Source organism: Oreochromis niloticus, linkage group LG1, assembly GCF_001858045.2.
Source record: "Oreochromis niloticus isolate F11D_XX linkage group LG1, O_niloticus_UMD_NMBU, whole genome shotgun sequence".
NCBI lineage: Eukaryota > Metazoa > Chordata > Actinopteri > Cichliformes > Cichlidae > Oreochromis > Oreochromis niloticus.
In genome coordinates this window covers 9,010,207-9,027,391 of record NC_031965.2, presented here as the reverse complement: position 1 = coordinate 9,027,391, position 17,185 = coordinate 9,010,207, and the positions used below count along the sequence as shown (strand labels likewise).

At 41.2% G+C, this 17,185-nt stretch overlaps 2 protein-coding genes across 3 annotated transcripts in view; both read left to right on the top strand.

Moving 5' to 3' along the window:
• si:ch211-210p4.6 (malignant fibrous histiocytoma-amplified sequence 1 homolog) lies at positions 1 to 11,383 on the top strand. The gene is made up of 10 exons (XM_005455737.4): positions 1 to 87; positions 1,795 to 2,668; positions 6,847 to 7,144; positions 7,253 to 7,439; positions 7,530 to 7,723; positions 8,062 to 8,561; positions 9,183 to 9,340; positions 9,432 to 9,606; positions 10,182 to 10,249; positions 10,353 to 11,383. Exons 1-10 carry the CDS (start codon positions 81 to 83, stop codon positions 10,367 to 10,369), a joined length of 2,478 nt encoding a protein of 825 aa, XP_005455794.1. The 5' UTR covers positions 1 to 80; the 3' UTR covers positions 10,370 to 11,383.
• A 484-nt stretch (positions 11,384 to 11,867) lies between these two features.
• The window catches only part of mapk8ip1b (mitogen-activated protein kinase 8 interacting protein 1b), a 52,655-nt gene continuing 47,337 nt past the window's right edge, over positions 11,868 to 17,185 (top strand). The window contains exon 1 of one of the 2 annotated variants that reach the window (XM_019350347.2): positions 11,868 to 12,084. In XM_019350347.2, the coding sequence (XP_019205892.1) occupies positions 11,923 to 12,084 (162 nt within the window). In that variant the 5' untranslated portion in view covers positions 11,868 to 11,922. The remainder of the gene's footprint in view (positions 12,085 to 17,185) is intronic. The other variant, XM_005455738.4, reaches the window with a different exon arrangement.

Genomic DNA, 17,185 nt, shown 5'->3' with positions numbered 1-17,185 from the left:
GTCAGAGCTGTTCACTTCCTGATATAAATGCTAAAGAAGTAAACCGTCCTTCAATTGCATGAGAAGAATTTCACAGTCAAATGGCTGGTAGGTAACTTGAATTCTACTTCTAGTGCTAATATTGTTTAGGTCTGTGACAGTTGTTAAATGAGACATTTTTCAAGGTGTTTCCCCATAATGCCTTCTAGAGGAAGCTGAGATTGTGTGGCTGTGAAAAACAGATGTGAAGACAATTTTAAGGGAGCTTCCCTAGCATCAGAGAATTTTCATGTTCCAAAAACACTTCTACTGTTGTCATTGTGTTAGAAAGAAAAAAAGAAGCTGTCTTGTCAAAATACATGTATGGTAGTGCTATACGATACTTTACAATACTCTATAAATGTAGGAGAGAACAGTGTGTCATGATTTAAGAGATGAAACATCATTAATCTGCAAATTCTGCAAGAATTTGTATGACCACTAAATCACAATATTTAGTTAATACAATACAAACTCAGCTTTCATATTTTAATGTATGTTGCAGCTGGGTTTCTTGGAGACCTAGAATGTAAATGGACGATTTTCTAAAGCGTCAACTTCTGTTGTTTAAATAGGATATAAATAAAATAGATGTGACAGTCAGAACAAAGGGATTCAGACATTTTTCATAGCACATGGTTGCGGTATATTTTTCCCCAAAAAAATAATTTAACAAAATTCAGTATCAATCCTATCATGCTAGTATCGATCCGATATCAATACCAGCATTGATATCAATACTATGACTATTTGGATCAATCGGCCTACCTCTAGTGTATGGCCCAAGTCATATGTTAGTAACAGGTTTGTTACTAACATATGTATTCTCTGTGTCTTGTGACCCTTTGAATCACAGTAATAAGTTGTAGGTTAAGCTAAGTTCAGTACTGTAGTTACACATGTAGGGGAAAATATAACTAAAGTTTAAAAGACCTAATTTAAGTTTCATCAACCATATGTCACGGTTCTGGGCCCTCTGGGCCCTCTGGGCCCAGCATTTAGTTTTTTCTTGTGATATTTTTGTATTATGGGTTATGTCCTGGTTCATTAGTAGTCTTTAGCTATTCTATTGTGAGATTCTTATATTCCCTGTGTAGTTCTTTGACTATTCAGTATTGTGTCTTTGCTCTCTGTGTCTCTTTCTGTGTGGCTGTGTTTAGATAGGTTATGTGTGTTCTTCTCTCCTTGTGTTTTATTCCGTCTGTGTTCTGTGTTCCCCAGCTCATTATGTCCTCTCTCTCCCTCATGCTCCTCCGTGTTCTCTCTCTCCCTCCAGTCTGCGTCTCTGTGTACTTCCTGTTTTACTTTGACAGTCTCCCATCAGTGTGCGTCATGTTCTGTTTTGCTCTCCCCCGTCTCGTCTGTGTAATTTGTGCCAGCCATGTTCCCAGGTGTTTCCTCTTGCCCTTTTCCCCACTTGTATTTAGTGTCTGCATTTTCCTTTGCTTGTTGTCGCGATCTCCATCATGCCTCACTCTGTGTTCCGTCCGTCAACCTGCCTATTTAATTTGTATCTTCAGTTTAGTTAGTTTTTTTCCTTGTTAAGCAATAAAGCTGTTTTTTGAGTTTACGTTTCATTTCCTGGAGTCTGCGTTTTGAGTCCTTTTCCTGCCTGCCTGCACACAGCCATGACACCATATATGAGATGGAGGAAGTGGCTGCAAAGCTTTTTAGGTAGATCCAGCTTCTAGTCTCTGATTTATAGGATTGTACCACAAGTCAGTAAAATTGCTTTATGAAACGGTGCCTAGTTGTTAACCTATTTTTGTAACACAGCAACCAGTTGGGAGGTATGGGATCTATCAGGACAAAAACTGAAGTACCTTCCTCGGGACCTTCTGGCACCAGTTACTTTGTGTACAAGTGTGGACTTGCAGAGGAACAAACTAAAACGTGTCACCGGCATCTCCAAAAACACCAACATCACAGAGCTTAATCTGTCCAGGAACAAGATAATCGAGTTTTCTCAAGAAATCTGCAACTTGGAAAATTTACAGACACTCTATATAAATCATAACTATGTCAGATCAATTCCAGAAGGAATCTTCCCGCATCTTAGAAATTTAAAGTTCCTAAAACTCAGCACCAATCGACTGGCTAGGCTTCCTTCAGATATAAACCAGTGTACCAGTCTTACTTACCTGGATCTTTCCAAAAACTGCCTGCAAAACATCGAACCACTAGTTGGGCTACCAAAACTTAGGGAGCTATTGGTTGAGAAGAACCAGCTGACAGAGCTACCATCCCAGCTTTTCCAGAAAGGCAGCTGTGAGCTGACCAAGTTCAAGGCCATGGGTAATCCACTAAGGTGTCCACCAGAGGAAGTCTGTGCTGGAGGGGTCATGGACATTCAGAGCTACTTCCTTCAATTGGAGGAGAACCCCAATGCGCACACTGCCTGGACAGTTAAAGCAATGTTTCTGGGCTCTTCCATGGCTGGGAAATCTACACTCTGCCGCAGCCTTAGGGAAGGGAAGCCTGTGGCAGTTGCAATGAAGGATCGGACAGAAGGAATAGATATCACTCAGCTGTACACCCAGGAAGTCCGCTTCCTTCTCTGGGACTTTGCAGGGCAGGAGGAGTACTATCTGACACATCATGTCTTTATCACACCAAGAGCACTTGTTATCCTTACTGTCAATTTGGCCAGGTGAGTAAATTATTGTTTCTTTTTGATGGTTATTTTGTCAAATTATATGACTACCATAGTTCTTTTATTGGCCTTCCAGCTATCTAAAAGTTATCTTTCTAAAAGAACTGCTTTCACTAGAAGGTCTTTTTAATGCTTTGCAATTGTATATTTAACCTTTCTTTTAGAAAGGCATAAAGGTACATTTGTCCAGTTTAACAGTTTAATTGTATTACAAAGTGCAGCCTCCATGAACTTGAACCAGATATATTCATTGATAAAGGAACAGCGGCACAAACATACCTGACTTAATGTTCACTTTACTTTCATTTTCACTCAAATTTGGTTTAATTTTAGGCAACTATATATAAAATTTCCCTGCTCGCCCCTGTGGGCGGTCAATCCTTCAAGCTCGGGTCCTCTACCAGAGGCCTGGGAGCTTGAGGGTCCTGCGCAGTATCTTAGCTGTTCCTAGGACTGCGCTCTTCTGGACAGAGATCTCCGATGTTATTCCCAGGATCTGCTGGAGCCGCTCGCTTAGCTTGGGAGTCACTGCACCTAGTGCTCCGATTACCACGGGGACCACCGTCACCTTCACCCTCCATATCTTCTCGAGCTCTTCTCTGAGCCCTTGGTATTTCTCGAGCTTTTCGTGTTCCTTCTTCCTGATGTTGCTGTCATTCGGAACCGTTATATCGATCACTACGGCCGTCTTCTTCTGTTTGTCTACCACCACTATGTCCGGTTGGTTAGCCACCACCATTTTGTCCATCTGTATCTGGAAGTCCCACAGGATCTTAGCTCGGTCATTCTCCATCACCCTTGGGGGCATCTCCCATTTTGACCTCGGGACTTCCAGGCCATACTCGGCACAGATGTTCCTGTACACTATGCCGGCCACTTGGTTATGGCGTTCCATGTATGCCCTGCCTGCTAGCATCTTGCACCCTGCTGTTATGTGCTGGATTGTCTCTGGGGCATCTTTCCATAGCCTGCACCTGGGGTCTTGTCTGGTGTTATCACACCAGACCCCAACCTCCATGGATCTTGTGCTCAGTGCTTGTTCCTGTGTTGCCATGATTAGTGCCTCTGTGCTGTCTTTCAGTCCAGCTTTGTCCAGCCACTGGTAGGATTTCTGGGTATCAGCCACCTCCGCTATCTGCCGGTGGTACATTCCGTGCAGGGGCCTGTCCTTCCATGATGGTTCCTCGCCTTCCTCCTCTTTCTTGGGTTTCTGCTGCCTGAGGTATTCACTGAGCACGCTGTCAGTTGGGGCCATGTTTATTAGGGCTGTTCGATATAACGATATATATCGGATGACGATAGAAAAACGTCTATCGTTTCATTTTACGCTATCGTTTGTTTCGTGGTGTCGCAAAATAAACTGTTTACGGCAATATTTTTTTTCATTATTTTGATGGTCACTGTAGTGGCTATATTAATTTCCTAAAGTTCTCTCTTTCTCTTATGTTTAATATAACCACACTACAGACGGACAAGCGCTTGTTTTTGTGCGTTGTCGTTAGCAACAATGACGGTAAAACCACCTCGTGTCCGCTTGTTTATTTTCCACATAAACCTTTCACAATAAAGCTCAAGATCCTGTTGAGACTTTTCAAAATAAACTGAATCACGTGAAAGATGCAGAGTATTTACGGATGAGAAGCAAAAAAAGAGCCGTCAGGTGCTAAAAAATAAACCTTAGACTCAAACGTTAGAACAGGCTTTTCCCCACAGCACGCTGTGTAATAAATACTCACAAAGAAAACGGCGGCCGTTACAACCTATGTCTAAAAATGTATCGTTTCATGCATCAGTTAAAACACTCGACGCCCAGCTGGAAATACTTCAGGCAAGTCGAGCTGCCCGACATTCACAGAATTTACAGAAAATGTTACATTTTTGTGATTCATATCGTTATCGGACGATAGATGTCTTAATATCGGGATATGAGATTTTGGTCATATCGCACAGCCCTAATGTTTATGATGTATTCGTGGATGTTCCTTGTCTCATCCTGGACTGTGGTGCTGACACTCACCAGTCCCCGGCCTCCTTCCTTCCGCTTAGTGTACAGCCTCAGGATGCTGGACTTGGGGTGAAATCCTCCATGCATGGTAAGGAGCTTTCTTGCCTTTATGTCAGTGGCTTCTATCTCCTCCTTTGGCCAGCCTATTACCCCAGCAGGGTACCTGATCACAGGTAGGGGGTAGGTGTTGATAGCCCGGATCTTGTTCTTACCGTTCAGCTGACTCCTCAGGACTTGCCTGACCCTCTGCAGGTACTTGGTGGTTGCAGCTTCACTAGCGGCCTCTTCCTGGTTTCCATTTGCCTGTGGGATCCCCAGGTACTTGTAGCTGTCCTCTATGTCTGCAATGTTGCCCTCTGGTAGTTCGATCCCCTCAGTTCTGACTACCTTCCCTCTCTTTGTTATCATCCGATTACACTTCTCCAGTCTGAACGACATTCCGATGTCATTGCTTTATATCCTGGTGGTGTGGATCAGTGAATCGATGTCTCGTTCACTCTTGGCATACAGCTTGATGTCATCCATGTACAGGAGGTGGCTGACAACTGTTCCATTCCGTAGTCGGTATCCATAGCCAGACTTGTCAATGATCTCACTGAGGGGGTTAAGGCCTATGCAGAACAGCAGTGGGGACAGAGCATCTCCTTGGTAGATCCCGCACTTGATGGTGACTTGTGCTATGGGCTTGAAGTTGGCCTCCAGTGTTGTCCGCCACATCCCCGTTGAGTTCCTGATGAAGGCTCTCAGGGTCCTGTTGATCTTATATAGTTCTAGGCATTCCAGGATCCAGGTGTGGGGCATTGAGTCATAGGCCTTCTTGTAATCAATCCAGGCAGTGTACAGGTTGGTCAGCCTAGTCCTGCAGTCTCGGCTGACTGCTTGGTCTGCCAGTAGCTGCTGTTATGCGCCTCTGGTATTCTTGCCCATCCCTTTCTGTGCCCCACTCATGTATTAACCAATGCGCCTGTTCATCTTAACCGCTATGATGCCTGACAGGAGCTTCCATGTGGTGCTGAGGCAGGTTATTGGTTGGTAGTTGGAGGGGACCGGTCCCTTCTGGGGGTCCTTGGGGATCATGACTGTCCAGCCTTCAGTTAGCCATTCTGGGTGTCTCTCGTCAACTAGCAGCTGGTTCATTTGTGCTGCCAGGCACTCGTGGAGTGCAGTCAGCTTCTTCAGTCAGTAGGCGTGAACCATATCAGGGCATGGTGCTGTCCAACTCTTCATACTGGAGACCCTTTCTTGGATATCTGCCACTGTGATGGTTACTGGACCCTGTTCAGGGAGGTTGCTGTGGTCTGCCCTCAGATCCACTAGCCACTGAGCATTGCCGTTATGGGTTGCATCCTTCTCCCATATGCTCTTCCAGTATTGTTCTGTCTCCAGCCTTGGTGGTGCTGTTCTCATATTGTTCCCTTGCCACTGAGAGTACACCTTGGCTGGTTCTGTGGAGAACAGCTGGTTTATTCTCCTGCCTTCTATCTATCTGGTGTATTTCCTCAAGCGGCTGGCCAAGGCTGTGAGTCGTTGCTTGGCAGTTTCCAAGGCTTCAGGTATGCATAGCTTCCTGTACTTCTTAGGCACCTTCTTCATCGTGCCTTTCTGCAACTCCGATAGTTGGCTGACCTCCCTCCGTGCTACCTTGATCTTAGCCTCTAGCCTCCTTCTCCATGGAGGGTACTGCCCCTTGTGGCTGTTCAACTTGTAGCCAAGCATCTCACTGATCACTGCTGCCGTATTGTAGATCAGTTTGTTAGTCTTGGTAATCGTGGCTGTAGGTATCGTCCGTAGTGCTGCATTAACATCATCTAGCAGATCTTCTGAGGTCTATGGTTCTATGGTTCTATATATATAGATATATATAGATATATATGTGGGGGTTTTTTTGTTTTTTTTATGTGCCCAGTAATGTGCCCAGTACTTATGACCAAACACCGCCGACCCTACTGATATTTACTTGAACAAAAACTATACATTGAGTTTAGTGCTCATTAACCAAGATATGACAAATGTGTAAGTACCAATGACACCCAGCATCTGACAGACCAATAGCATAACCGTACAAAAAATAAATAAATCTGTGTGCGTGTGTGTGTGTGTAGTTAAATTTATGCCACTGTTATTCTAAGAATTATAAAATGAGACAATAACGATTCTGATTTTCTATCAGCTATAGCACTGTAAACCCAGAGTCTTTCAAAGACCAGATTTGGTTCTGGTTAAACAACATACAGTTACGTGTGCCAGATGCAGTGGTCATGCTTGTAGGAACACACTGTGATCAGTGCAGAGACCTGGAAGAGGTAATGGAGAAGAAGAAAGACATTGATGAGAAGGTTAACATAATGCTGGCAAACAGAAAGATGGTTTTAAAGTACCAGAAGAAAAATCTGGAAGAAAATACAGACACATTTCTCTACATGGATCAAGTGGATGAGATTGATTCCCTTTTAGACTACAATTTGAAGGTAATGATTGGTACAATTAAAATATACCATTTTAAATGCCACACAGGCCCAGTGAGGTGTTACTGTGGATGTAGAGCATTTTACAGTTTTCCTTTACCTTCCCTTCAGGTGTTGGATCTTCTAACTCTTGACTGCACAAAGATTGAGGATATTGTAAGATTCAGAAGTCATATTTTGAAATGCATTCAATCAGAAAGCGCTTTCTTGTGTTCTGAGACCATCTTACCACAAAGTTACGAAGAAGTGGAACAAGCCATCCACACACTTGTTACACTAGAACAGATTCCTCAACATGGTAAGTCCAGTTAATGACTGTGCACTTTATTTAGTAACATGGAGAAGTTGTTTTTGCTTTGTAATAAAATGTATCCATTTTCTATGTCAGGTATTATTCTACTTGAAGAACTTGGTGATTTAATAATGAACCATGTAACACAGAGCAGAGAGCACCTCCACTCCATATTGCAATTCCTCTTGCGATATCTGCACAGAATTGGGGTTATTATTTGGTATGAAGATATTGATGTGCTAAGTGACCGAGTGTTTATCCAGCCTTCATTCCTCATTTCTATGTTCAAGGTCAGTGGCTGTTTTTCTTTTTTCAGAACTACGTATGTACACACTACTTGAACCCTTTCAAAGTACAATGGTTTCCTTTGGAAGCATTAATGTGAAGATTCCTGGTAGTGTCGCTTCCACTTTAATTTTCATTCAAAACAAATTACCAATAAATATAATATATACATGGATCAGAAGCCAGTTAGGTTAGGTAAGACCAAAAGATAGCACTGGCCACCTTCAAACAAGCAGCTACACTCTTTTCATCCCTTTGCCTAAAGATTTCCACAGAATTCACAAACTACACTAAACTACTGTTACCACAGTTTTACTCTCCTCACTGCTTTCTGTGACTGCAGACCATTGTGAGACATGACCTGGTGCAGCAGCTTGAGGGAATCTCAAGAGACCTACTCATGCAAGAAGGAGCTCTAATGAAACAAAAGTTCATCTGGGTGGAGGACTTGCGGTCCAGAGGCACCCTGCACAATGCAGCCCTCCGCATTTTAGTCCGGAGGGAGTTAGAGAAACTGGTCATAGATGATGATGACTTGGTCAGAGAGGTAGTAGGAAACAAAAGGGAGGAAGGCATCATTCTCACCCTGTTGCAGCACTTTGAGGTTTGCCTCCCAACTCTTGTCAGAAGCCCCATGAACCCCCAAGCACCAGAGTTCATTCCAGGAGAAAAGCACTGGGAGTCAGGCAGGGAGTCGAAGAGAGACCCTGATGGAGCTTGCCTCTTCCCCATTTATCTGAAGGATGACCTCATAGTATGTCAGAAATGGGGTGAGAACAAACAGGATGATCTCAGAGTGCACGTGTACATCCTTCCTGAGGTTCCACATGGCTTCTTTCACAGGTAGCTTGGAAAAATTTAATCGTTTGTCACTGTCTATAACAGGGGTAAGCAACTCCAGGCCTTAAGTACCAGTGTCCTACAGGTTTTAGATGTATCCTTGATCCCACACAGCTGATTCAAATCACTAAATGACCTTGTCAACATGTCTTGAAGCTCTCGAGAGGCCTGGTAGTGAAGTTATCATTTGATTCAGGTGTGTTGACCCAGGGTGATATCTAAAACCTATAGGACACTGGCACTTGAGGCCTGGAGTTGCCTACCCCTGATCTATAAGATAGTATATGATTGCTATTTATTTTCAATTGTATGTTGGTTTTCACTGTTTTCAAGTGTCTATATAAAAGACTCAATTATGCGCAATGAAATTCACACACACACACACCACTAGCACCACAAAAAACTCATTCAATAAGCTAGTGAAAAGATCCATTGTGTCCTTTTTTATGTATAATGGCACACTTTCACATTTAGACTTTCTTTGTAAATTTCTTCAGTTTCCAATGTTTTCATTGATTTATAATCCTACATTATTGTTTTTTTCTTTCTTATTCTCACTCCACTCAAAAACCTCATGAACCATAAATCTTCTAATCTCTCATGGTTACCACACGTAACCCTTAGACTGATCATTAAGACGTGTTCTCTTTACTCGACTCACTGGGTGGGAAAGGAGCAGTGTCTCCTCTGCTGTGGAAACAGACTTGCTCTGTTTAGACAGGGGGACAATGATGGAGATTCGTTTATAGAGATACGCTGCCGAAGACCTGAAAAGGATGAAGGTAAAATGAAATCTGTGGTGTCTTTTATTTTAGGACCAAAAAGAGCTCAACAGCAACAGCAGAACTACATGTAGCTCATTTCTTTTCTCAGAGTTTCGGCAGATGTGGGATCTGATCTTGGCAGTGATGTCCAAGCTGTTTGGGCTGTCAAGGCAGTGGCCGGGACTGACCCAGCAGGTGCACACACCCTGTCCAGAGAGAGGCTGTCTGCATTATTTTACCTGGAGGGACTGGCAGGAATTGAACAACACCAACCTTTACAGTCTGTAAGTTGTATTTCTTAAGATTTCATCCCTGATGCCTTTTCAGAATCCTAGACTATGGTTTAATCACATGTATTCAGAGTTGTGAGGATATTTCGGTTACTTGTGGACTGATCAAAACCAACATTTTTTAATGTGTATAAATATACTGTGTAGCTGCTCCAGTATTGATAATAGTGACAAAAGCCCATTCTCAGTTACTGAAGTTTTTGTTGTTGTTGTATTTTTCTAGTAAAACTACTAACAAATCACATTTGACTAGGCTTTGCTTGCATGCCTGTAAAGAATCTGCATACATTTTTTTAACTGTACAGTACAGTGAAAATGCAGCTTGTTAATTATTTGTCTGAGGCAAAAGTTTTGTGCACGTCTTCTGATATATTTCCACTTGCAAGCAGTGATCAGAATTCCAATGTTCTGTGCTCTCCAACTTTTACCATTAGCACCGGTGCTAAAACAAATTACTGTTAGCTTGTAACAGATAGCACACATAACTAGAATTGACTTGTTTTCCCCCTCTCCCAGCTTCATTATGTGTGTTCATTTGGTTATTGTTTATATGTCTTTATTTTTTACAGTGTGAAGGAGGAAAAATTAGTTTGCCAGGGAGGCCATACACGACGAACAGAACTGATTTTTCCAAAAGGTAAATTGATGTCTGCTTTATTCTATAAACTAAAGGGGAAAATACAACAACAACATGTGCATTGTTTATATTGTTATTAATCACCACTGTGTTTTCTCTACAGCTGCCACTTTGCAGTGATGACTATGAAAATGACGTCAAAGAAGACAAACAGCATCACAACCTCTTCAGCAATTTTAAAGTGGCAAAATGTTTTTTGTGCTAGCCAATTTTATCTCCTTTTTTAGGTGACTGATATGAGTATTATTTGGAAACTATTTTGTGGCAAGTGTCACTCTGAGTATGAGGTTCAGGGCTGAGGCTGATTTTGTAACAGCTGTTTTGCAATAGATGTATTACAAAATACTCCAGAAGACTACTTGCATTTCTGTTTTTAATATGCAGCGTTTCAGTGTTTATGTGTACAATGGCAGCCTCTGCTGGCCCTTGACGACTGTCGTCTATGTTTGTTTTTGTGAAGACAAGTTGTACACCTTACAGTGTTACATGACAAATTACGACTGCTGCATGTAAAATATTTAAGCTGATCTTTAATAATATGATAGTCCAAATCAATCCGGTCCTGTAAAAACTCCTGATATCTGCTTGCCACCCCTGTATTTCTCTAGTTTTTCATCAGGTCCTCAAAACTCTCTTCTAGTGCTGGCTAATGCTGCTGCCTTCAGGGTCTACTCGTAAATGTCTTGAAGAAGGTTTTATTGTTTAATCCTTGTAGTCAAAAGAAATTACATGTTATTATCACACAGACTGTCGCTGTCATGTAAAAAATACACGTCAGATTATCAGATATTTTTGTAGCCTTTTTTGTAGCCACTCGTGCCTGTATGGAAACAAGGTTCTCACAGTAAACTGAACTGTGTAGTCTGAGGGTAACCAGATAGAACGGAGCCCAGTGAGTTAAACGTCCTATAGCTCATATAGCAGTAATTTTCTGTTCTCTTCTGTCTAAAGAGGGAAATCGACTGTCTGAAGTCTATTTCTGTGTCTTCTGTTTTGGGAATAACCTGCTTAAATGTAAATCTGACAGTTCACGTTGAAGAATGAGGTAATCTAATTGATCACCTTCTGGACGTACACAACTCACGTGTTTTTCAGAAATATTTATGCAAATGTTTAAGACCCTCCTCGAGTTCACATTTTGGGTGATTTTTCTTTTAGGAATTTACATCTCAGCTATGTAACTCTGTCTGTCTAAAAAAAAAAGAGGGACAAAACTATAAGACCATGGCACCTTGGTCAACATTCACTTTAACGTTGTGCCGAGCAGCTAGAGAAGTCTACATAAAGTATAATATATAATATTTTTTAAATGAAGGACAACACAAATGACTTATTAGATGTAATGGTTATGTTGCTGATTGTAGGGGGGTAATCGTGACTGAGTACTGGAATAATTTCTAAGAGTATATATTTAAACTGCAAATAAAATAAAACAACAGCAACAAAAAAGATGATTTGGCGGTGTTAAAGATCGCAATTCATGATAATGAAATCAAAGTAACAATAAATAATAAGCCTCCTCAAAAAAGGTATTTTTTTCACATTACGTAACTGGATAATTATATAGGGCGAATTATTTCCAAATACATCAAATTCTTTGGGCGTTACCAGTTTCGGTTATTCTTGCCCCACTTTAGGTAGTTACTATTTTTCCCACAGTCTTCGAAGGCAGCATGCTATCGCGGCATCGCCGGACCTCTCTCAGGTGCCTTTCCCGGGCAGCTGCACAGCGGAACGGAGAAATGAGAAAGGGGCAGCATGGCGGACAGGGAGAAGAGGAAAGCCACCCCGCCGTCTGGCCGCAACATACAGGTGAAGTCCCCGGCCAGTTTCAGGTAGGTCCCGGCGGACGAAGGGTTGGAGGGGAGGGAGCGAGCTGCCAGTCTGCCCACCAGGCTGGAGGCTGTGAATGAGCGATGAACCACTGCGGTTCTGCAGATCCGAAGGTGCTGATGCTGGCTGGTTGGAGCCGCTGCAGCAGCAACAGTGTCTGTCTCCGCGGTGCTTTCCAGCGTTCCGACTTGCAGTGTGTTGTTGAGTCGCATGTTTTGTGTTTGGGCGTGTCTGCTCCCGGTGGACAAACACGAGCGATGAGCTCCCTGCTGCAAACATGATTTAAATATGCCCTACTTTCTGCTAGTGTGCTTCAAAATCCTCACAGTACAAGGATACATCTAGTGCAGGCATGTTTAAATACATATTTTTTCCTTTGCTTTAGTACTCCTTTACGACGCAGTCCAAATCTCCATCATACATTTGCATCATTTTGAGCTTGATTTGCTGCTAAAACTCTTTATCCGACAAACCCGACACTGATTTAGGGTCAAATTTTCGGATTTTAACAATACAGACGAGGAGTAAAGCATATGCCTCCAACAGAATATTTAAGGGGCTGATTGTGCTGATAATTTTATGGAAATGTTATCAGAGCCATACGTCATCATAAGCTGATTTTTGTGGTTTAACAGTTAGTAAACTTTGATATTTAGTGGAAAATTGAGTCATTCTTCCTAAATTAGAGAAAACAAGTATACTATTTGTCCCAATAACTGAGTTTTCAGTGGGTACTTTTAAAGTGCGTAGTTTTGCCACACAGTCAAACTGATTTTAAATAGCCTAATGTACTCAGTAAATAAAATATTCAATACAATAACTACATCCTTACAATAATTATTTAGATTTTGGTTTTGCTCCTTGGGTTGATTTTCAGACTGAAAAAAGCAGTCTGGGGAATCTTTGTGCTCTACAAACTGGACATGTGGATATCAGCAGTTTAAAAACCTAAGTGAACGGTAGGTCAGGTGACCAGTCAGAGGGATTCAACCTGTAGAGCTGAGCACTGCAAGAGATTAGCTCCACGCTGATGTCTGCTCTCACATGCTGAGTGTCTCACACACTCAGAGACCATTGCAGCGCTGCTTCAAGAGAAGCTGTGGCATTACTTTAGTGGGATTATTGTGAGGATGGAGGCCTGTGATCAATATTCTCTAGTGAGACAGCAACAGACACACAAACACACATCCTGCAAACACCCAGCCTCGGGCCCAGTCTGTCCTTGTCTCATTAGCTGAGCTGAAAACAACCACCAAACATCTTTGTTCAGGATTTCATGACAGCGGCATGACAGACATCCCAGTCTGTGTCTAAATCATCAGGAAAATATACAATAGGTGTGACACAAAAGGTTGGCCCTTTATTGACAACAGACAATCATGTAAAGCATAACCAAACAAATTAAATTTTAATGACAGCCGCGAAACAAGTCAATAATTCAGATTGCAATAGCATTTCATGGCTTGTTTTCTGTAAATAATCAGTTCCTTGCTTTAAATCAGGAGTCACTTGCTTCATGATCTGTTATTGGGGATTGAATTCTGCTGATTGCTATTTGGGAAATGTGACTGGCTAGAGGAAAGAAGCCCGATAATCCACAATCTCGGGGGCTGGCCCAGTCCCAGAGTGGCCATATGTTGTCATGTTTTTCTCTGTCACCTCCCTGCCTGTGCATGCTACAGTCAAGTCCTATGTCTCAGCCCAAGCCACTGCAGTTAAGAAACCAGCTCTTTGTGTTGGAAATGTTTAGTAAGTGAGACACATAAATGCCTCACCTTTATTTCTGTCGGTCAGGCTGTTTTAGTGGAGCGTTAGGAGTTGTGGCATGAATCTGAGTGCAACCCATTTCTGTATTAGTCATAAGGATGCGATAAAGACACCCATTCGATTTTTATATAAGTCAGTCCCAGTAGTTCAGTTCCTTGGAATTGTTAGTCTGTTTTCCTGTTGATTCTGCTTATTGGTTGCACTTCAGTTGATGTCCTGGAGGAGGAAAGTAGCGGTGCAGTTTACAGCATGAATATGGACATAACTTTCATTTTTATTGCACAAAAGAATGAGAGCACGATGGTAAAGTGTAAACTGCATACAGGACAAAAAACTTGCGCTGCTAAAAGAACTTCAGCTCTTTGCAATTATCTGCACAGATAGCATGCTAAGCTAGCCAAGAACCCAGTGTGACGTTAAAGCTGAGTGCAGACCCCAGCCCAGCAGTCAGACCCTGAACTTCAAAAGGTAACAAACAGTCAGGCTCCAGAATTTTTTTTACCTGTTCATGTTTCTAAGGTAGAATCACTGTGGCGATTGAATTAAAGTCTCTCTGGTTTTCATCTTTTTGCTTTGTGTTGTTAACTTTGTGTTGTTAACTTTGTGTTCGTACCTTAATACTGAAAAACAGATCATATGTGTGTCCAAATTAGGATAGGGATTTGTGTGTGTGTGAGCCTGTAGCCTATAGGTTTTTATTGTTTTTATTTTATTGTTTTACTGGTAATTATGGGATAATGGTTTTCATGTCATTTTATAGAGCAAAGTGAAAGTAATGTAATGAGTAGTAATACGTCTTTTGACAACCTCCAGCATGCACAAACATTTGACCACACAGCAGACAAATATTTCCCACAAATGTGATGTCTTTGATGTGTTGGCTGCTTAGCAATGGTGGTGACTGTCAACCCAATGCCAATTGACAGGAGAATCTATAAGGACACTAATCGATAAGTGATGTTGATAATGGAAATCAGAATATCTAAATTTATACCAGTTCTTATCTAGTTAGAGTTTTACAACTCATGATTTGGTCGTTGTACCTGCTGTGCTCTGTTACAACAATGAAATGTTTTCCTGTTAGGCAGCTTTGGTAGAAGTTGTGTAAATTGTGGCATGTGGTGTTAATGATATTCAAGCTGACAGTGAGCCGTGACAGCAGAGTTAAAAATAGTTTAAAGTGATGCTGAATTCTGCATTTGAACATCCTTTTTATGTTCATCCTGGAGCTGAAGAGAAACTGTAGAAATGTTCAGGAAAATGGCAGTCATATTGTAACTGATATTAAGCAAAGGACAACAAAATACTGCACAATATTGTCTACAAAAAAGGAAAACTCTTAAAAAGGCTGCATAAAATACTTAGACCTTTCAACTAGTCATCCCCAACAATTTAATCTTCAGCTATCCTGTAATATTTAATGTGAAATTAGGTTTCAGCAAGTCTCAAACCTGGATTGTATTTTTTCATTTTAGAGGGAGTGGGGTGGTGAGGGGTGGGCTATACATTTATCTGAACTGTTGTTTTAAAATTTCCTGCAGTGCATTATTTACATAACTCATTTGTGGCACAAGAGGGTGTAGTGGGAAATCTGTATCTGTGCATGTGTGTGTAGTTAAGCATAATTAAGAATATATGAAGCAGAACAGCAGTATAGGATTGTAGACTACTCTAAGGTGCTTTAAGGGAAAAACTCATTAGACATCAGACAGCTGAGATCCTTGTTGATGGATCAGGTAATGCTTGTCTTTCTCAACAGGTACAAGTTAACTGTAATCACTTCTTAGAGTTATAAAACAATAGCTTTCTGTGAATAGGGTTTGGGAGTTCTAGTAAGTGATTTGATTGGTTTATCATACAGTAGCATTAATTTGATTTGATTAACTTGTCTAAGCTGGAACCTTCACTCTGTTAGTAGCAAATGGAGCTGAAATAAAGAGCTGATTAGTCACTCAGGTATATCACTGAAAATTAATTCTCAACTTACAACTTTGTTTTTAAAGTAATTGTTGAATGCATTGTTTGCTACTTTTCAAAACTGAGTATTTTGTGCTTTTGTGCAGCCGTGAAAGGCTGATGGGGTATTGTCATCACCCTGTTGGGCGGGTGGACAGGTGGGTGGAGTGGACACCTAAGTTTGTGAATGTAATAAGTCAAGAAAGAAGATGCGTAGGATTTTCAAATTTATACCATAGGTGCATCTACTAAAAATCTTGGATAAGTTTGAATCTCAGTGATCTTGACCTCAGGGTCAGAGTACGCTTTCTGAAAATCTTGTGAATGCAAAAACTTGAAAACGGGACTACATAAGATTTTGAAATTGGCAACACGTGCTGCCAGTTGCCAATAGTTTTTGTTATGTATTTAATTGAACTGACTGTCGTTTCCAATATTGCTCATAAAAGTTTCCACCTTAAGGGCATGGGAAATACTTTTGTAGGTAATCATTCATCTGTTTCGTGTTTAAAGAACATAAGTAGAAGGCAGCTGGACTTTGTTCTAGGGATGCCATGATACCAGAAATTTAGAAGTTGGTACCAGTAGGTTTACACGAGTCTCAATGCCCAATTAATTACAAAAACACAGTGATCATCCTATGATGAAATATCATCCTATGTGAAAGCCACGTTGGAACAGCACTTGGTAATAGAAAATATTTTTCAATTTTAATATGTGACAATAATGTGAAAGCAGAAAAGTTACATCGTTAAGTTACTTTAACTGTAGCGTTAAGCAGTCATATTATATTTTTACTTAAAATTAACATTGAAAACAGTACTTTTATGCTTACATTTGACTTATGCTGTGTCACTACTGTTGATATAATGCTGCTGCTGGTACTTCGTTTCAGTAGATTTACATTTCAAATTAGGTAGTGTGTTGTCAAGGACACTAGCGCATTGGTAAAGAAAGTTGGAAAATGCCCTTCATTCTCTTCTCTTGTAAACGTTGCTGCAAACATCAGTTAAATGTTGTTCAGTATTTTTTTTCTAGTTTTTTCTTGAATAATTGTGATATAATTTGGAGGCTATATTGCCCACCCATACTCTTGCATTTTGCATGACTTATGTCCTGAGGAATCAGAACCCTTAGGCACATCTTTCCATTTTTTCCCCCAAATTACTGTAAAATCAAAAGATAATCAGTAATCTTTTAATTATAAATCCACAGAAGTGTTTGAGTCATTTATCCTGTGACCCTCTTTCTTTACTTTCACCTTTTCATTTGCAGCTTTCATGCTGGTTGATTTGAATTACACCTGTAGTAGGAGCTAGTTGGCAGTAATTGCCCTGCTTCCCAGTGGATGATCATTTACTGCTGTGTCTCATTTCTGCT

Excerpts from the sequence above, each read along its gene's own strand:
- si:ch211-210p4.6 (XM_005455737.4), top strand. Across the intron at positions 7,145-7,252 it reads TTTTAGACTACAATTTGAAG|GTGTTGGATCTTCTAACTCT; the intron begins GTAATGATTGGT and ends CCTTCCCTTCAG. Across the intron at positions 7,440-7,529 it reads AGAACAGATTCCTCAACATG|GTATTATTCTACTTGAAGAA; the intron begins GTAAGTCCAGTT and ends TTTCTATGTCAG.